This window comes from Nerophis ophidion, linkage group LG01 (assembly GCF_033978795.1).
Source record: "Nerophis ophidion isolate RoL-2023_Sa linkage group LG01, RoL_Noph_v1.0, whole genome shotgun sequence".
Classification (NCBI taxonomy): domain Eukaryota; kingdom Metazoa; phylum Chordata; class Actinopteri; order Syngnathiformes; family Syngnathidae; genus Nerophis; species Nerophis ophidion.
Window position 1 is genome coordinate 12,991,022 of NC_084611.1, and position 19,625 is coordinate 13,010,646.

General features: G+C 37.5%; 2 protein-coding genes and 4 non-coding genes across 6 annotated transcripts; 3 read left to right on the forward strand and 3 right to left on the reverse strand.

Annotated features, from left to right (window-relative positions):
* Positions 1-1,143: 1,143 nt before the first annotated feature.
* On the forward strand, positions 1,144-10,052 carry LOC133550411 (SH2 domain-containing protein 3C-like). Its single transcript, XM_061896419.1, has 3 exons — positions 1,144-1,293; positions 2,741-2,947; positions 7,625-10,052. The coding sequence occupies exons 1-3, from the start codon at positions 1,269-1,271 to the stop codon at positions 7,882-7,884; spliced, it is 492 nt and encodes a 163-aa protein (XP_061752403.1). The 5' UTR covers positions 1,144-1,268; the 3' UTR covers positions 7,885-10,052.
* Positions 3,794-3,876, reverse strand: trnal-cag (transfer RNA leucine (anticodon CAG)). The gene has a single exon. It is a non-coding gene; the product is annotated as a tRNA-Leu (tRNA).
* On the forward strand, positions 5,154-5,236 carry trnal-cag (transfer RNA leucine (anticodon CAG)). The gene has a single exon. It is a non-coding gene; the product is annotated as a tRNA-Leu (tRNA).
* trnal-cag (transfer RNA leucine (anticodon CAG)) lies at positions 6,240-6,322 on the reverse strand. The gene has a single exon. It is a non-coding gene; the product is annotated as a tRNA-Leu (tRNA).
* Positions 10,053-11,773: 1,721 nt separating the features above from the next.
* Positions 11,774-13,853, forward strand: LOC133564115 (SH2 domain-containing protein 3C-like). Its single transcript, XM_061918271.1, has 2 exons — positions 11,774-11,888; positions 13,211-13,853. Exons 1-2 carry the CDS (start codon positions 11,864-11,866, stop codon positions 13,477-13,479), a joined length of 294 nt encoding a protein of 97 aa, XP_061774255.1. The 5' UTR covers positions 11,774-11,863; the 3' UTR covers positions 13,480-13,853.
* A 413-nt stretch (positions 13,854-14,266) lies between these two features.
* trnal-cag (transfer RNA leucine (anticodon CAG)) lies at positions 14,267-14,349 on the reverse strand. The gene has a single exon. It is a non-coding gene; the product is annotated as a tRNA-Leu (tRNA).
* Positions 14,350-19,625: the final 5,276 nt, after the last annotated feature.

Consider the following 19,625-nt stretch of genomic DNA (forward strand, 5'->3'; position numbering starts at 1 on the left):
ACACACTGTAGTATTACTTTAAAGTACTGCAGTAACACTTTTACTAAAATATAAGACGTTGACAAAGGCACTGAAATAGTCCAAAGTCTGGACTTTTGCCGATTGACTGACGTTTGTGTGATTGCGTCTGATAGCAGCTAGCTTAGCTTGTCTTACAGGGGAATTAGCTCAAATGGCAGAGCGCTCTTAAGGGGACGGGCAATATGCGCATTAGTATAGTGAGGAGGAGATGCCTCATCTAGCGCAAAAAAATCGTCTGGTTTAAGCCAGGTTTCACTGATGTCAGCCATGTTTTTTCGGAACTCTTAAGTTCCTCACATTATATACCACTCAGACATAGTTGCTAAAATGCTAAGTTCCCTACCGGGAATCGAACCCGGGCCGCAGCGGTGAGAGCGCCGAATCCTAACCACTAGACCACCAGGGACTTTATGAGTAACCATATGAGGCTCACGTTTTGAGTGTGACAGTCACCTGTTACATGACACTTCTTAGACAGTCCAGAGACCAGACTGAAGACTTCAGCAATCGATCTCGCTAACTCTCACATGTTAAGCTAGCATGCTAACATTTAAGCTAATATTAGCTACAGTAAAGTCATCACTCATGATATCACAGATGTTTTCTTTCATGTACGACTCCACCTCTGAGAGGAAGAAGTTGCTCATACAGACATCCATCAAGTACCTGGTGGTCTAGTGGTTAGGATTGGTCCCTCTTTTTGCTGTGTTCTGAGTCCGATTCCCGTTCAGGGAAAATTGGGAACAAGTCACCTTTACAGGGGAATTAGCTCAAATGGTAGAGCGCTCGCTTAGCATGTGAGAGGAAGCGGGATCGATGCCTGCATTCTCCAGTTAAACATTTTCATCCAGGAATAAAAAAAGGAGTTTAGCATTTGAGAGAGTTAGCTCAAATGGTAGCATGCTAGCTAGCAAGATTGACAACTGTGTTCTACACATGAAAACACATTTTTACAATGTTGTTGTTGTCAAACTACAAGGTCAGCCATGTTTTTTAGGGACTCTGAAGTTCTCACATTATTCACCACTCAGACATAGTTGCTAAAATGCTAAGTCCCCTCACCGGGAATCAAACCTGGGCCGCAGCATTAAGGGTGCTGAATCTTAACCATAACTCCACCAGGGATTGGAAGTGGTCTTTGACTCTTGTCACCCGGCCAGGTGACGCGTCTGGAGCACACCTGGGCGACATTACGCCAGCGGCACACAGAGGGCGCCATTCTCTACCAGAAAACTCTGCGGCCCTTCATGATGAGGCTGAATGAAGGCAAAGGTATGATACACTATTATAGCAGTGATACCATGTTGTGATATCAGTTATTCTTATCGTTTCTTGTCTTAGAAGGATTAGTCACACTTGGAATGTAGCAAGATGTCGACTTTAATGATTATTCATGACTTGATGTACTGCATCATGATTAGGGATGGTACTGTTCACATTGAATCGATACGGTACCAATTCCAGGTGCCTAGGAGTCAATACTGGTACTCAAATGTACCAATTTTTGGAAAATATTTTGTTTCATTATTTATATATTTCCCGAATGACCACGCTTTTTACCCCCCCCCCCCCCCCCTCTCTCTCTCTCTCTCTCTCTCTCTTTTTCTCTCTCTCTCTGGATATATATATATATATATATATATGTATGTATATATACACACATATCTATGTATATATATATATATATATATATATATATACCTATATATACAGTATGAATATATATATTCATATATGAAAAAAACAAAAATATATATATACATATATATGTATTATATATGTAGATATATACCTATATATATTAAACAAACATAACAATAACAAGTTTGTAATGGATCTCATTATCAAAACAACACAACAGATAGCAGAACTCTCAATGCGCTCACATACAAAAAGTCCTGCTGGTGCATTCATAACATTCCCAGTCATTTTTAACATTTAAAAAATTTGGGGGATTTGAAAACAATTAAAAAATTATGGATATGTTAAATATTTTAAATAATCTTGAAAATTTTACACGTTTGTCAAACATATTTAGGTATTTTCAAACATTTCCAAAATGTTGAAAATTTCAACACACTTTTAACATTTAAAAAAAATATAATTTTTTAAAACATGTTTAACAATTTAAAACCATTTTTAATATTTTTCAAACATTTTTCACATTTTTTGGGAAATATTTTAGCATTTTTAAACATTTTATAAATGTTAAACCTTTTAAAGCATTTTTAACATTTTAATGTATAAAATATGTAACATTTATAAAGCATTTTTCATATAAATTTTTTTTAGCATTTTTTAACATTTTAAACATTTCTAACATTTTAAAAAATGTTAAGCATTTTCAAACATTTTAAAAATGTTAAACATTTCAATGCATTTTTAACATTTTAAAATACTTTTTAAAAATACTTTTAAAATAATTGTTTAATATTTTTACTTTTTATAACTAATGTTAACATATTGCACATGTTTAACAAAACTTTTTTAAATATGTAAACTATTTTCATACACTTTAAAGATTTTAACATTTAAAATGTAAAAATTGTTGTGACCATTTACAAGGGCAATTTTGCAAGGGGAATTAGCTCAAACGGTAGAGTGCGTGCTTAGCATGCGAGAGGTAACGGGATCAATACCCGCATTCTCCATGACTTCTTTATTTTTGTGCGATTCCAACTGTCCTGACGCCTCTCCGCACGTCACGTCTGTGTCGCAGAAAGCTGTCCTCTGTCCAGCACCAGCTTCCCGCACGTCCTGCCCCTCCTTTACCTGCTGGAGAGAGGCGTGGCGCTGGGCGAGGGGGCGGAGCCTTGGGAGACGGCGGAGGACGGCGTGGACGTGGTCATGTTGCATCTCGAGGCGGCCAGGACCGTGGCACAACTAGGCGACGTCTACAGGTCCAACGCTGAGAGCAAACTGCAAGGTCAAAAGACACACAAACACACAAATATGTATTTTCTTAAATACGTGTCTCAAAACCCATGAATTTTAGGTTTACACAAATAAAATGAGCAAAATGTTAGCATTAAACATTAGCATGCTAACGTAAGCGTGTTACAATGAAATAGTTAGCACACTTGCAAGAAAGAGACATGTCTCAAACCCCATTAATTTGAGGTTTGTACGAGTACATTAGCAAAAATATTTGCATAAAACGTTAGCATGCTAATTTAAGCTTTTATAATGGGAACTGTTAGCATACTTTAAAGAAAGAGATATGTCTCAAAACCCCTAAATTTTAGGTTCATTCAATTAAAATAGAAAAAATGTTTGCATAAAACATTAGCATGCTAACGTTAGCATGTTATAATGGGAATAGTTAGCATACTTGCAAGAAAAAGATACGTCTCAAAACCCATGAATTTAAGGTTCATACGAGTAAAATAGCAAAAGTGTTTGCATAAAACGTTAGCATGCTAACGTTAACATGTTATAATGGGAACAGTTAGCATACTTTTAAGAAAGAGCTGCGTCTCAAAACCCATTAATTTTATCTTTCAGTCATAAAAATGAGCTAAAAAGCTAGCGTAAAACATAAGCACGCTATGCCATGAATTTTACGTTCAAATATTTACAATTAGCTAAAATGCTAGCATAAAACAGTAATGTTAGCATGATAACAGAGGAAATGTTTATCATATTATAGATGAATGAATGAATGAATCTTTTTCTTCTCGGTGCAGAAAATCCAAAATGTTCATGTCAGAATTGGGATTCGAATGAATTAGTAATTTTCTTCTCATAGTTAGGATTAATCAAAAAGCACTTTTGTCAGAAGTGGGATTCGAACCCACGCCTACAGAGTAGACTACGACCTGAACGTAGCACCTTAGACCGCTCGGCCATCCTGACAGCCACAGGGACTTACATGGCCTCACATGCTAATGGCAGAATGGCTCTGTATATAAATGTAGTATTTGTTATCACGTATTACTATTTTATGACTGAATATATAATTTTGATTGAAGCTAAAAAGCTTGCATAAAACATAAGCATGCTAACTTTAGCTTGTTGTAATGGGAAAAGTTAGTATACCTGTAAAATGGAGACATGTCTCAAAAACCATGAATTTTAGCTTTCAATCATCAAAATGAGCTAAAATGCTAGCATACAACATTAACACGCTAATGTTGGCATGATCATTTAAAACATGTTAGCATACCTCTAAGATAGCACTAAGTATTAAATGCCATGAATTTTAGGTTCAAATACTTACAATTAGCTAAAATGCTAGCATAAAACAATAACATGCTATCTAATGTTAGCATGGTGAAATAGGAAAAGTTGGCACACTTCTGACAATGCCATGTATCGAAGGCCAAGATTTTTAGGTTTATACAAATACAATTATCAAAAAATATCAGCATCAAAATGGTAAAATAAGATAAGTTTAGCATGTTAGCATGCAACAGCTGGATGCTAATTTTAGCATGAAAACAGGATAAGTTCATGTCATAGATAAAATGAATTAGAGGTTTTTTTTATCACAGTGAGGAAAATCCAAAATGTTCTTGTCAGAGGTGGCGTTCGAACCAACGCCTACAGAGTAGTCTACCACCTGAACGTAGCTCCTTAGAACGCTCGGCCATCCTGACATCCATCAGCCCTGACACGCCCACACATGCTAATGGTTTAATGGTTTCAACAATAAAGTTACTATATCTTGTCAAAACGACTGTTTTATAATTCAATATATCATTTTGATTGAAGCTAAAAGCTTGCATTAAATGCTAACATGCTAATGCTAGCTTGTTATATTAAGAACAGTTAGTATAATTTAAGACAGAGACATGTCCTAACCAAAGAAGTTTTGGTTTAAGTGATAAAAAATAATCTTAGATGCTAGCGTAAAATGGTAGCATTTTAATGTTAGCATAATAACAGAGGAAATGTTTTTCGTGTTATAAATGAATGAATAAATGTATCATTTTCTTCTCAATGCAGTAAATCATACTTACTGTTCTCAATATAACAAGCTAGCATTAGCATGTTAGCATTTAATGCAAGCTTTTAGCGTCAATGAAAATGATATATTGAATTATAAAATAGTTGTTTTGACAACATATAGCAACTTTACTGTTGAAGCCATTAAACAATTAGCATGTGTGGGCGTGTCAGGGATGATGTCTGTCAGGATGGCCGAGCGGTCTAAGGCGCTACGTTCAGGTCGTAGTCTACTCTGTAGGCGTGGGTTCGAATCCCACTTCTGACAACAAAACTTTTTGATTTTCCTCACTGTGAGAAGAAAATTACTAATTCATTTTATCTATGTAGACCGTAGCGCTTTGGACCACTCGGCCATCCTGACAGCCATAGGGTCGGACACACCCACACATGCTAATGGTTTAATGGCTTCATGTACAAAGTTTGTGTTTGTTGTCAAAAACTACTGTTTTACAATTGAATATATAATTTTGACTGAAGCTAAAAAGCTTGCGTAAAACATTATCATGCTAATGTTAGCCTGTTATATTGAGAACAGTTAGCATGCTTAGGAAATGGAGACATGTCCAAACCAAATAAATTGTGGTTTTAATGGTCAAATTGAGCTTAAATGCTTGTATAAAACGTTAACATGCTAACATAGGAAAAGTTAATCATCGCATAGATAGTTAGTTAAATTAGTTAGTTAAAATCCCTGATTGTTAGGTTTCAACATACAGTGAGCATAAAACATTAGCATGCTAAAATACAAGAAGTTATACTTCTAAGATTGCGCCAAGTATCAAAATCTCTGATTGTTTGGTTTAAAAATACAAAATGAGCTAAAAAGTTTTAAAAAAAAAACGGTAGCATGCTAACATTAGCTTGTTAGAATTTTAGCTTTCAATCAAAACATTTGCAAAAATGTTAGCATAAGAAAAATAGCACCCTAATGTTAGCATGATGATATTCCATCCTATAGATAGAATGCTGATGTTAGGATATAAAAAATCTGTGATTGTTAGGTTTAAACGTACAAAATGAGCTAAAATGTTAGGATAAAACAGTAGCATGCTAACATTAGCTTGTTAGTATGCTTGCAAAATGGAGACGTTTCCAAACCAAATAAGTGTTGGTTTAAATAATAAAATTGATCTTAGATGAAAGCTTTAATATGTTAGCATACTATAGTTATAATGCTAATGTTAGCAGTATAACAGGAAAAAGTTCATGTCATAATTAAAATGAATTAGTAATTTTCTTCTCACAGTGAGGAAAATCCGAAATGTTCTTGTCAGAAGTGGGATTTGAACCCACGCCTACAGAGTAGACTACGACCTGAACGTAGCACCTTAGACCGCTCGGCCATCCTGACATCCGTGAGGACTCTGATGGCCCACACATTCTAATGGTTTAATGGCTTCAACGAAAAAGTTGCTATATGTTTCAGACATTTCTTTTTTATAATTTGATATATCATTTTGATTGAAGCTAAAAGCTTGCATTACATGCAAACATGCTAATGCTAGCTTGTTATATTGAGAACAGTTAGTATAATTTAAGACAGAGACATGTCCTAACCAAATAAGTTTTGGTTTAAGTGAAAAAAATTATCTTAGATGCTAGCATAAAACGTTAGCATGTTAATGTTAGCTTAATAACAGAGGAAATGTTTTTCACATTATAAATGAATGAATAAATGAATCATTTTCTTCTCAGTGCAGTAAATCCACAATGTTCATGTCAGAAGAGGGATTCGAACCCACGCCTACAAAGTACACTACAGCTAAATGTATGCTAATTGCTTAATGGCTTCATGGACAAACTTGGTATTTGTTATCAAAAACTACTGTATAATTGAATATATAATTTTGATTGAAGCTTTTTGATTGATTGATTGATTGATACTTTTATTAGTAGATTGCACAGTACAGTACATATTCCGTACAATTGACCACTAAATGGTAACACCCGAATAAGTTTTTCAACTTGTTTAAGTCGGGGTCCACGTTAATCAATTCATGGTAAAAAGCTTGCATAAAAAGCTTGCATAGAACGTTAGCATGCTAACGTTAGCTTGCTAACGTTAGCTTGTTATAATGGGAACAGTTAGTATACCTGTAAAATGGAGACATGTCTCAAAACCCATGAATTTTAAGTTTCAATCATCAAAATCAGCTAAAATGTTAGCATAAAACATAAGCAGGCTAATGTTAGCATAATAATAAAAACAACTTTAGCATATTTCTAAGATAGCACCCAGTATCAAATGCCATGAATTTTAGGTTCAAATAATTACAATTAGCTAAAATGCTAGCATAAAACAATAACCTGCTAACTAATGTTATCATGGTGACAGGAAAAGTTGGCATACTTCTGAAAATGCCATGTATCATAAGCCAAGACTTTTAGGTTTATACAAATAAAATTATCAAAAAATATCAGCATTAAAATTTTAACATGCTAAAGCAGAAGAATTCAACATACTTCTAAGGTGGCACCAAGTCTCAAAATAAAACATTATCATGGTGACATTAGCTTGTTATATTGACAACAGTTAGAAAACTTGCAAAACCTAACAATTTTTGGTTTAAATGATAAAAAATGATCTTAGAGGCTAGCATAAAATGTCAGCATGCTAATGTTAGCGTCCAAAACACGGGCGTTGCTGTGGCAGGTTTCCAGGAGCAGGACGACATCTTGGAAGTGTTCCAGACCGACTTCCAGATGAGGCTACTGTGGGGGAGCAGGGGCGCCGTGGAGAGCCAGGCGCCGCGCTACGCCAAATTCCAGCAGGTGCTGACGGCTTTGTCCAACAGGCTGGAGCCACCCGCGCCCCAGGCCACAAAAACCTGGCTTGGGACTCCCGCCAAGACATCAATACGCCGTTTTTTAGACGGTCCCCACAAGGTCTGTTCCCATGACTCGAGTGTGTGAAGTGTCAAACATGCAATATGCCGTTTTTTAGACGGTCCCCACAAGGTCTGTTCCCATGACTCGAGTGTGTGAAGTGTCAAACATGCAATGTGCCGTTTTTTAGACGGTCCCCACAAGGTCTGTTCCCGTGACTCGAGTGTGTGAAGTGTCAAACATACAATATGCCGTTTTTTAGACGGTCCCCACAAGGTCTGTTCCCATGACTCGAGTGTGTGAAGTGTCAAACATGCAATATGCCTTTTTTTAGACGGTCCCCACAAGGTCTGTTCCCATGACTCGAGTGTGTGAAGTGTCAAACATGCAATATGCCGTTTTTTAGACGGTCCCCACAAGGTCCGATCTCATGACTAGAGTGTGTAAAGTGTCAAACATGCAATATGCCTTTTTTTAGACGGTCCCCACAAGGTCCGATCTCATGACTAGAGTGTGTAAAGTGTCAAACATGCAATATGCCTTTTTTTAGACGGTCCCCACAAGGTCTGTTCCCATGACTCGAGTGTGTGAAGTGTCAAACATGCAATATGCCTTTTTTTAGACGGTCCCCACAAGGTCCGATCTCATGACTAGAGTGTGTAAAGTGTCAAACATGCAATATGCCTTTTTTTAGACGGTCCCCACAAGGTCCGATCTCATGACTAGAGTGTGTAAAGTGTCAAACATGCAATATGCCTTTTTTTAGACGGTCCCCACAAGGTCCGATCTCATGACTCGAGTGTGTAAAGTGTCAAACATGCAATATGCTGTTTTTTAGACGGTCCCCACAAGGTCTGTTCCCATGACTCGAGTGTGTGAAGTGTCAAACATGCAATATGCCGTTTTTTAGACGGTCCCCACAAGGTCTGTTCCCATGACTCGAGTGTGTGAAGTGTCAAACATGCAATATGCCGTTTTTTAGACGGTCCCCACAAGCTCCGTTCCCCCAGAAGGTGTGTGAAGTGTCCAACATGGGTACTCACAAGAAACTGTTTGTTCTCTGGGATCCCGAGTGAGGGTGTGGTCCTCGGCTGTCACGTGACGTCCGGAGAACGTTGCAGACCGCACGTTCTAGCGCAGAACTTTGTCGAGCATGTTTGTTGACGTTGTGAAGGCTGGACCTCCACGACACGCCAACAGTATCGCATTATTCCCGAAACGTAATCCTACATTCCTTTAGCATGTGACTATTGGAACAGTAAGCATACTTGCAAGAAAGAGATATGTCTAAAAACTCATGAATTTAAGGTTTATATAAATACATTAGCAAAAATGTTTGCATAAAACATTAGCATGCTAACATTAGTGTGTTATTTCAGGAACAGTTAACATACTTGCAAGAAGGAGTCGCCATAGAAATTTTGATGGGCCTGCTATCTGTGCGTTGAACCTCTGGCCCCGAGGTTGATTGACACTCAAAAGCTATCATAAAACGTTAGCGTGTTACAGTAGGTACGGTTAGCACACTTGCAAGAAGAAGATATGTCCCAAAACCCATTAGTTTTAGGTTAACACATATATAATTAGCAACATGTTAGCATCAAATGTGAGCACGCTAACAGTTAGGAACAGTTAGCATATTTGCAAGAAAGAGATATGTCTCAAAACCCATGAATTTTAGGTTTATACAAATAAATTAGCAATTTTTTTAGCATAAAACATTAGCATGTTAATGTTAGCGTGTTATAATAGGTACAGTTAGCATACTTGCAAGAAGGAGTCTGTAGAAATGTTGATGGGCCTGCTATCTGTGCTGTCAGTCTCTGGCCCCCAGTTTGATTGATGCTAAACAGCTAGCATACAACGTTAGCGTGTTATAATATGTACGGGTAGCATACTTGCAAGATTTATCTCAAAACCCATGAATTTTAGGTTTAAACAAATAAATTAGCAAAAATGTTTGCATAAAACATTAGCATGCTAAGGTTAGCGTGTTATAATCCAAACAGTTAGCATACTTGCAAGGAGTCTCTGTAGAAATGTAAACAAAAGGTTTATGTTTGAATCCCAAAGTGAAAGTGAACACTGGTCTTATTTTTTTTTTTCTCAATTATTTAACAAACAAAACAAGTTTAATAACATTTTATTAAGGGAATAAAAGTGTCTTTTTTTAGACATTTGTGTCATTTTAACATCATTATGTGATTTTCACGGACTGATGACTTGTCAAAGGAATAAAAACACATTAACACAAACTTATGTCCTGTCTTTATTAGACAATACTGGGAATGTTTTATTGTGAAAACAAAAAGTCCCTTTGGCGCGTTTATTACATTACCAATCATTTTTAACATTTTCAAACATTTAAAAATGTTTGAAGATGTTAAAAATGTTGGACGCATCAAACATCATAAAGATGTTAAACATTTTAAAGCATTTTTAACATTTTAAACACTTCAAAGCATTTTTAACATTTAAACATTTCAAACATTTTTCAAAGGGAGCTTTTTTGATGGGCAATGAAAAAGGACTTTAGTATATGAGAAAGTTAGCTCAAATGGTAGCATGCTAGCTTAAAATGTGAAAGTTAGTGAGATGGATGGTTGAATCCTTCCGTCTGGTCTCTGGACCGTCTAAGAAGTGTCATGTAATACTGAACATCTGTTATTTATTTATTTGTAATATCATAGTTGTTAGCTACATAATGATAGCAGCTAGCAGTCCAAAACACTTTACAGAGGAATTAGCTTGAATGGTAGCATGCTAGCTTAGCTAGGTAGCAAGATTGACAACTGAAAACACATTCTGGGACTGTTTTGTCAAACTACAAGGTCAGCCATGTTTTTTAGGAACTCTTACATTCCTCACATTATTCACCACTCCAGACATAGTTACTAAAATGCCAAATTCCCTGACCGGGAATCAAACGCGGGCCGCGGCGGTGAGAGCGCCGAATCCTAACCACTAAACCACCAGGGACTTGATGACAGACTGTTTGAGGCTCACACTTTGAGTGTGACAGTCACGTGTTACATGACACTTCTTAGACAGTCCAGAGACCAGATTGAGGACTTCAGCCGTCGATCTCGCTAACTCTCATATGTTAAGATAGCGTTCTAACATATAAGCTAACTCCCGCTAAAGTCATCAATCATGATATCACACGTCTTCCTTCATGTGAGAGGAAGAAGTTGCTCATACAGACATCCATCAAGTCGCTGGTGGTCTCATGGTTAAGATTGGTCCCTCATATTGCCGTGTTCTGGGTCTGATTCCATTCTAGGGAAAATAGGATTTTCGCAATACATAACAGTTACAGGGGAATTAGCTCAAATGGTAGAGCGCTCGCTTAGCATGTGAGAGGTAGCTGGATCGATGCCCGCATTCTCCACTGGAACTTTTTAGAGTTTGAGAGCCGACCCCATGTGTGCAGTCGTCCATCTTGTGGGACACGTGTGGACGTCAGTAAAATCTGTATGACGGGGGCAGCTGGAAGTGGGCGTGGCCTTCAGGATACACACACTGTAGTATTACTTTAAAGTACTGCAGTAACACTCTTACTAAAATATAAGACGTTGACAAATTCACTGAAATAGTCCAAAGTCTGGACTTTTGCAGATTGACTTACGTTTGTGTGATTGTGTCTGATAGCAGCTAGCTTAGCTTGTCTTACAGGGGAATTAGCTCAAATGGTAGAGCGCCTTTAAGGGGACGGGCAATATGCGCATTAGTATAGTTAGGAGGAGATGCCTTATCTAGCGCAAAAAAATGGTCTGGTTTAAGCCAGGTTTCGCTGAGGTCAGCCATGTTTTTTAGGGACTCTGAAGTTCTCACATTATTCACCACTCAGACATAGTTGCTAAAATGCTAAGTCCCCTCACCGGGAATCAAACCTGGGCCGCAGCATTAAGGACGCCGAATCTTAACCATACCTCCACCAGGGATTGGAAGTGGTCTCTGACTCTTGTGAACCAGCCAGGTGACGCGTCTGGAGCACACTTAGGCGACATTACGCCAGCGGCACACAGAGGGCGCCATTCTCTACCAGAAAACTCTGCGGCCCTTCATGATGAGGCTGAATGAAGGCAAAGGTATGATACACTATTATAGCAGTGATACCATGTTGTGATATCAGTTATTCTTATCGTTTCTTGTCTTAGAAGGATTAGTCACACTTGGAATGTAGCAAGATGTCGACTTTAATGATTATTCATGACTTGATGTACTGCATCATGATTAGGGATGGTACTGTTCACATTGAATCGATACGGTACCAATTCCGGGTGCCTAGGAGTCAATACTGGTACTCAAATGTACCAATTTTTGGAAAATCTTTTGTTTCATTATTTATATATTTCCCGAATGACAGTGCTTTTTACCCTCTCTCTCTCTCTCTCTCTCTCTCTCTGTATATATATATTTGTATATATATATATATACATATGTATATTACATATGTAGATATATACCTATATATATTAAACAAACATAACAATAACAAGTTGGTAATGGATCTCATTACCAAAACAACACAACAGATAGCAGAACTCTCATTGCGCACACATACAAAAAGTCCTGCTGGTGCATTCATAACATTCCCAACCATTTTTAACATTTCAAAAATTTGGGAGATTTGAAAACAATTAAAAAATTATGGATATTTTAAATAATCTTTAACATTTTACACATTTTTCAAACATTTTTAGGTATTTTCAAACATTTCCAAAATGTTAAACATTTCAACTTATTTTTAATATTTAAAAAAATATATACTTTTTTTAAAAACATGTTTAACAATTTAAAACATTTTTAATATTTTTCAAACATTTTTCACTTTTTCTTGGGAAACATTTTATAAATGTTCAACCTTTCAAAGCATTTTTAAAATTTTAATGTATAAAATATGTTAAACATGTCTAACATTTATAAAGCATTTTTCATAATTTTTTTTTCAGCATTTTTTAACCTTTTAAAAATTTTCAGGCATTTTCAAACATTTTAAAAATGTTAAACATTTCAATGCATTTTTAACATTTTAAAATACTTTTTAAAAATACTTTTAAAATAATTTTTTAATATTTTAACTTTTTATAACAATGTTAACATATTACACATGTTTAACAAAACGTCTTTTGTTAACATTTTTAATGTTTTATAATTTTTTTAAAGATTTTTAACATTTTAAATATGTAAAATATTTTCATACACTTTAGAGATTTTAACCTTTCAATTGTAAAAATTGTTGTGACATTTTACAAGTGCAAGTCAGCAAGGGGAATAAGCTCAAATGTTAGAGCGCTTGCTTAGCATGCGAGAGGTAGCGTGATCAATGCCCGCGTTCTCCATGACTTCTTTATTTTTGTACGATTCCAACTGTCCTGACGCCTCTCCGCACGTCACGTCTGTGTCGCAGAAAGCTGTCCTCTGTCCAGCACCAGCTTCCCGCACGTCCTGCCCCTCCTTTACCTGCTGGAGAGAGGCGTGGCGCTGGGTGAGGGGGCGGAGCCTTGGGAGACGGCGGAGGACGGCGTGGATGTGGTCATGTTGCATCTCGAGGCGGCCAGGACCGTGGCACAACTAGGCGACGTCTACAGGTCCAACGCTGAGAGCAAACTGCAAGGTCAAAAGACACACAAACACACAAATATGTATTTTCTTAAATACGTGTCTCAAAACCCATGAATTTTAGGTTTACACAAATAAAATGAGCAAAATGTTACCATTAAACATTAGCATGCTAACGTAAGCGTGTTACAATGAAATAGTTAGCACACTTGCAAGAAAGAGACATGTCTCAAACCCCATTAATTTGAGGTTTGTACGAGTACATTAGCAAAAATGTTTGCATAAAACGTTAGCATGCTAATTTAAGCTTTTATAATGGGAACTGTTAGCATACTTCAAAGAAAGAGATATGTCTCAAAACCCCTAAATTTTAGGTTCATACAATTAAAATAGCAAAAATGTTTGCATAAAACATTATTATGCTAACATTAGCATGTATTAATGGGAATAGTTAGCATACTTGCAAGAAAAAGATACGTCTCAAAACCCATGAATTTAAGGTTCATACGAGTAAAATAGCAAAAGTGTTTGCATAAAACGTTAGCATGCTAACCTTAACATGTTATAATGGGAACAGTTAGCATACTTTTAAGAAAGAGCTACGTCTCAAAACCCATTAATTTTATCTTTCAGTCATAAAAATGAGCTAAAAAGCTAGCGCAAAACATAAGCACGCTGTGCCTTGAATTTTACGTTCAAATATTTACAATTAGCTAAAATGCTAGCATAAAACAGTAACGTTAGCATGATAACAGAGGAAATGTTTATCATATTATAAATGAATGAATGAATGAATGAATCTTTTTCTTCTCAATGCAGAAAATCCCATATGTTCATGTCAGAATTGGGATTCGAATGAATTAGTAATTTTATTCTCATAGTGAGGATAGTCAAAAAGCACTTTTGTCAGAAGTGGGATTCGAACCCACGCCTACAGAGTAGACTACGACCTGAACGTAGCGCCCCAGACCGCTCGGCCATCCTGACAGCCACAGGGACTTACATGCCCTGACATGCTAATGGTAGAATGGCTCTGTATATTAATGTAGTATTTGTTATCACATATTACTATTTTATGACTGAATATATCATTTTGTTTGAAGCTAAAAAGCTTGAATAAAACATAAGCATGCTAACTTTAGCTTGTTGTAATGGGAAAAGTTAGTATACCTGTAAAATGGAGACATGTCTCAAAAACCATGAATTTTAGCTTTCAATCATCAAAATGAGCTAAAATGCTAGCATACAACATTAACACGCTAATATTGGCATGATCATTTAAAACATGTTAGCATACCTCTAAGATAGCACTAAGTATCAAATGCCATGAATTTTAGGTTCAAATACTTACAATTAGCTAAAATGCTAGCATAAAACAATAACATGCTAACTAATGTTAGCATGGTGAAATAGGAAAAGTTGGCACACTTCTGACAATGCCATGTATCGAAGGCCCAGATTTTTAGGTTTATACAAATACAATTATCAAAAAATATTAGCATTAAAACGGTAAAATAAGATAAGTTTAGCATGTTAGCATGCAAGAGCTGTATGCTAATTTTAGCTTGAAAACAGGATAAGTTCATGTCATAGATAAAATTAATTAGATGTTTTTTTTATCACAGTGAGGAAAATCCAAAATGTTCTTGTCAGAGGTGGCGTTCGAACCAACGCCTACAGAGTAGTCTACCACCTGAACGTAGCTCCTTAGAACGCTCCTTAGAGACATGTCCTAACCAAACAAGTTTTGGTTTAAGTGACAAAAATAATCTTAGATGCTAGCGTAAAATGGTAGCATTTTAATGTTAGCATAATAACAGAGGAAATGTTTTTCATATTATAAATGAATGAATAAATTTATAATTTTCTTCTATGTGCAGTAAATCATACTTACTGTTCTCAATATAACAAGCTAGCATTAGCATGTTAGCATTTAATGCAAGCTTTTTGTAACTCTCTCCACATAGCACTGACACAATGGCTTTCTTGAACTGATTTATTGAAGGCTTTCTTTCCCTTCAATTCACCGTGAAAACTGTTAATAAAATTAAGCACGTTACAAACGTAAAAATAACATGCACAGCATGTGGCTCAAACATTTACCAAAGTAAAATACAAACAGAAATGACAAATACCTGGTTGGCCTGCATGCTTCTTTTAAGAGGAAATTGTGATCTTCTGGCTCTTGTGACCCAAACGCTGAAAGTCCTTGTGACACTTTTTAGTCCTTGTAACCATCAGTCGCTCTCTTTATCCCTTCTTATTGCATCAAACAGATTTTCCTCATACCCGGAAGTAGCTTCCTTATATCCGTTCACAGACCAATCGAGACACTTCAAAACAAACACATGCCCACAAACCCAACAAAAAGGCATGAAATTACATTTTTAACCATAGTAACTTAAATAAAACCTTCTTATGAACTTTTATACATTTTGATTTAAATTCCCTTTTGTGAACTTAACTTATTCTGTTTTTAGAGAAATAAAACAAATTATAATTATTAGTTGCAACAGTTACACTCCCACCAAATCACACAAACCTTAATGTGGGATTTCTTTTAAACATTTTTAACTTCAAAATAAACTTCTTCTGTTCTTGTATATTTACAATGAAAGTGCACTCAAGCAAACACATGAAATTTAAACTCACTCTGCTTCAAGCAGAATAACCACCTTCTGTACAGGTCTGTCAAGAAACCCGGTTTTAGTTGTGAGCTTTCCCTTTTTATCAAATGTGGTTTCACTAACCATCAGTTTTAGTTTCCTCACCCTACCATCCGACCCTGGGTAGACATCGGTTATTCTGGCCAGCTTCCATTCGTTGCGTGGTGCCAGGTCGTCTTTCAGAAGGACGATGTCATTGACCTTCAAGTTCCTTCTGTTCTTGTGCCACTTTTGCCTTGATTGTAGATTCAAAAGATATTCCCTTTTCCAACGGGTCCAAAACTCATTGGCCAAATACTGGACTCGACGCCACCTCTTCTTATGGTACAGATCTTCTCTGACAAATTCTCTAGGTGGGGGCAGTATAATTGTTGACTTCATTGTGAGTATATGGTTTGGGGTTAAAGGTTCTGGTCCGGATGGGTCATTTAAGTGTTCAGCAGTAAGTGGTCTACTGTTAATGATGGCCATGACCTCATACAGAACTGTTCGTAGTAAGGTACTGTCGAGCCTTCGCGCCGACTGGTCGAGAACAGCCATAAGAACACTTCTTATTGTTCTAATTTGCCTCTCCCATATGCCGCCCATGTGACTAGCCGCTGGAGGGTTCATAAGGAACTCGCATCCGAGAGCCTTCACTCTTTCTTGATCCATTCCTGTCATAAGTTCAGAAAACTCTCTCTTTGCACCAACAAAATTGGTGCCTTGGTCGCATCTTAGCTGACGAACATTTCCTCTTATGGCAATGAATGTTCTTAAAGCGTTGATAAATGCATCAGTTGTCATATCATCAACGACTTCAATGTGTATGGCTCTTGAGCATAGACACGTAAGTAAGAGACCATATCTTTTCATGTCCTTCCTTCCATCTTTAACATAGATCGGACCGAAGCAGTCTATGCCGGTGTAAGTGAAAGGTGGAGTAGTCTCTGTTCTATCTTCAGGTAAGTCACCCATTCTCTGTTCTTCAGTACTCCTTCTGTACTTTCGACACTTAACACATTTGAAAATGTGTGACGAGACGGCACTGCTGCATCCTAGGACCCACCATCCATTGGCTCGCATTTCGTTCATCGTCATTCCACGTCCTTGATGATGCACCTTCTCGTGGAAGTGCTTAATAAGCAAGGCTGTGATATGGCTGCTCTTTGGGAGTATTGCCGGATGCTTTACGTGTGGATGCAATGCGGCTTGACTCAAGCGGCCTCCCACTCTTAAGATGCCTTCTTTATCCAAGAATGGATTTAACTTGCACAGCTTACTGTCTTTAGTCTTGAAAACTGCTTTCTTAAGTTCCAAGCTCTTTATCTCATCTGAGAATACTTCTGCTTAAACTAACTTGATGATAGCAAGTTCTGCTTCTTTTCTTTCTTCCAGACTTGTACTTTCATTAGTTCTTTGTTTCACACCTTTGTGTTCTTTTCCACATCGTTTCAATCTGGCAATTGCTCTTACCACTCTTGACCAATCAGAGAATTTCTCCAGGCGATTCAGCAATGATCTATCTTCTTCTGCATTGGTGTTACACACGACAGCTTTGCGGAGTTCAGGATCATCTTCCTTGATTTCTCCCACCGTGCACTCTCTTTTGGGTAGTTGCGTTTGCCAGAGAAACTTTGGTCCCGTGAGGTTGACATTAGGCTTCAAACCTGGTGTCACTTGTCTCACTACAATGCGATGGCTGTCTCTGATGACATCGCCGTAGTCTACGTAGGGATTCTGGTTACCAATAATACTCCATCCAAGGTCTGTACGCTGGGCGTAGGGCTGGTTTTCTTTGCCAGACACGACTTCCCTGGGAAGTAAGGCTTGTGAGCAATTGTACCCGATGAGCAAACCTACTCCGCAGTCTTGCAGAGGTGGTATCTCATCTTGGAGATGCTCTAGATGGGACCATGCTTTTGCGGTTTTGCCTGTAGGTATATGAGTTCTGTTCGCCGGAATGAACTCACGTGTGTAGACTGGTGGTAAGGCAATCTTCTCACCTGAATAAAAGCCTCTTACTTGCAGGTTGGTTACTTTTTGGGAGCTTACTACAGTAATTCTTGAGGTCATAGTAGAAAGCTTTAGCTTGACTTGCTCTTTGTCCACTTCCAATGCATCTGCTACTTCACTCAGAACAAAAGTTGTATCACTTTGAGAATCCAACAGAGCATACACAAGGACCTCTTGGGTTGGTTGAGTTGTGGATGAAAGCCAGACTGGGATTATTGCAGCTGTTTGTATGTTATCTTTTTGAAGTATTACTCTACATGAAGTAGCTTCTTTGGTTCTTTCTTTTTTTTGGGGTGCTTGAGGTAATATTTCATTAGGATTTTCTTGACTTGTACTTGGCTTGGCTTGCGGTGGCTTTTGCTCATCTTTGGTTCGCTCCTCATGCAGACAAGTTGGATGCTTCTTTTCGCATGTGTCGCAAACACTCCTATTGCTGAAGCTCTTTGAGCGGTGTCCAGACTGAAGACAACCAAAGCATAAACGTTCAGCTTGGATGAACTTGACTCTGTCCGTCACAGCTTTCTCCATGAACTTCCTGCATTTATGTAATGTATGATTGTTCCTTTCACAGAAAATGCATGTCATGACATTCTTTTCTTTGGAGGTTGTCGTCTTTTCATTGAAACTTGTCAGTGTCTTTTCATTAGAACTCGTGTTCAACGTCTTTGCTCCAAAGCTTTGTAATCTTTGAGACCTTGGCTTGTCCGTATCACTTGATTTCAGTGACTGCACTGAAGTGATAGGGTTGCAGGTGACTTTAGCTTCCCATGTTAGAAATCTGACAAAATGACTGAAAGAGGGAAATTGTTTTTTCTCTTGTTCCATTTCCATAACCTTTCGATTCCAAGCTGCGATCAGCCAATCTGGTAACTTAGAAAGGATCTTCCTGTTTTCATTACAGTCATTCAGGATCTCCAATGCCTTGATGTTAACCATGGCAGCCTCACAACTGCGGAGAAAATCTGTGAACTCTCGGAGCCCCAGACTATCCTTAGAACCAATCTTAGGCCACGCTTGAAGCTTGTCTCTGTATGCTTTTGCAATTGTAAATGGGTTTCCGTATCGCTCCTCCAGAATCTCCCATGCAGCAGTATAGGCAGATTCAGTTCCGAGCAGGAAGTAACCATCAAGGGCTTTCTTGGCTTGACCACCTATGTATCTTCGTAGGTAGTATATCTTCTCATTCTCTTGTATGTTCTTCTGGTCTATCAAAATTTGAAAAGATAGTTTCCAGTCACTATATTTCAATGGATCCCCACTGAATGTTGGAGGTTCAGGAATTGGGATTCTGTTGACACTTAAAGCACCTGCTAGCATCTTAACGAGCTCTGCCGTACTGTCATTGGAGGTTTTCTTAACTTTTGATACGGAAGACCTATGTGTAGACAGATGACTTGAGGGTGCAGATACTTGGTCATCTTCTTTAAAATCATCTCCTAACTTGTCACTCCGCTCTTCTTTGACACTCCTTTGATCATATATCAGCATTCTCGCATTTGCTGCATTAAGACTTTTCACTGTCTCCAATTTCTTTATCTTTCTCTGTTTTTCCTCTAGAGTTCTTTGTAGAGCTATATGTTCTTCTTCTAATTGAGCTTTTAT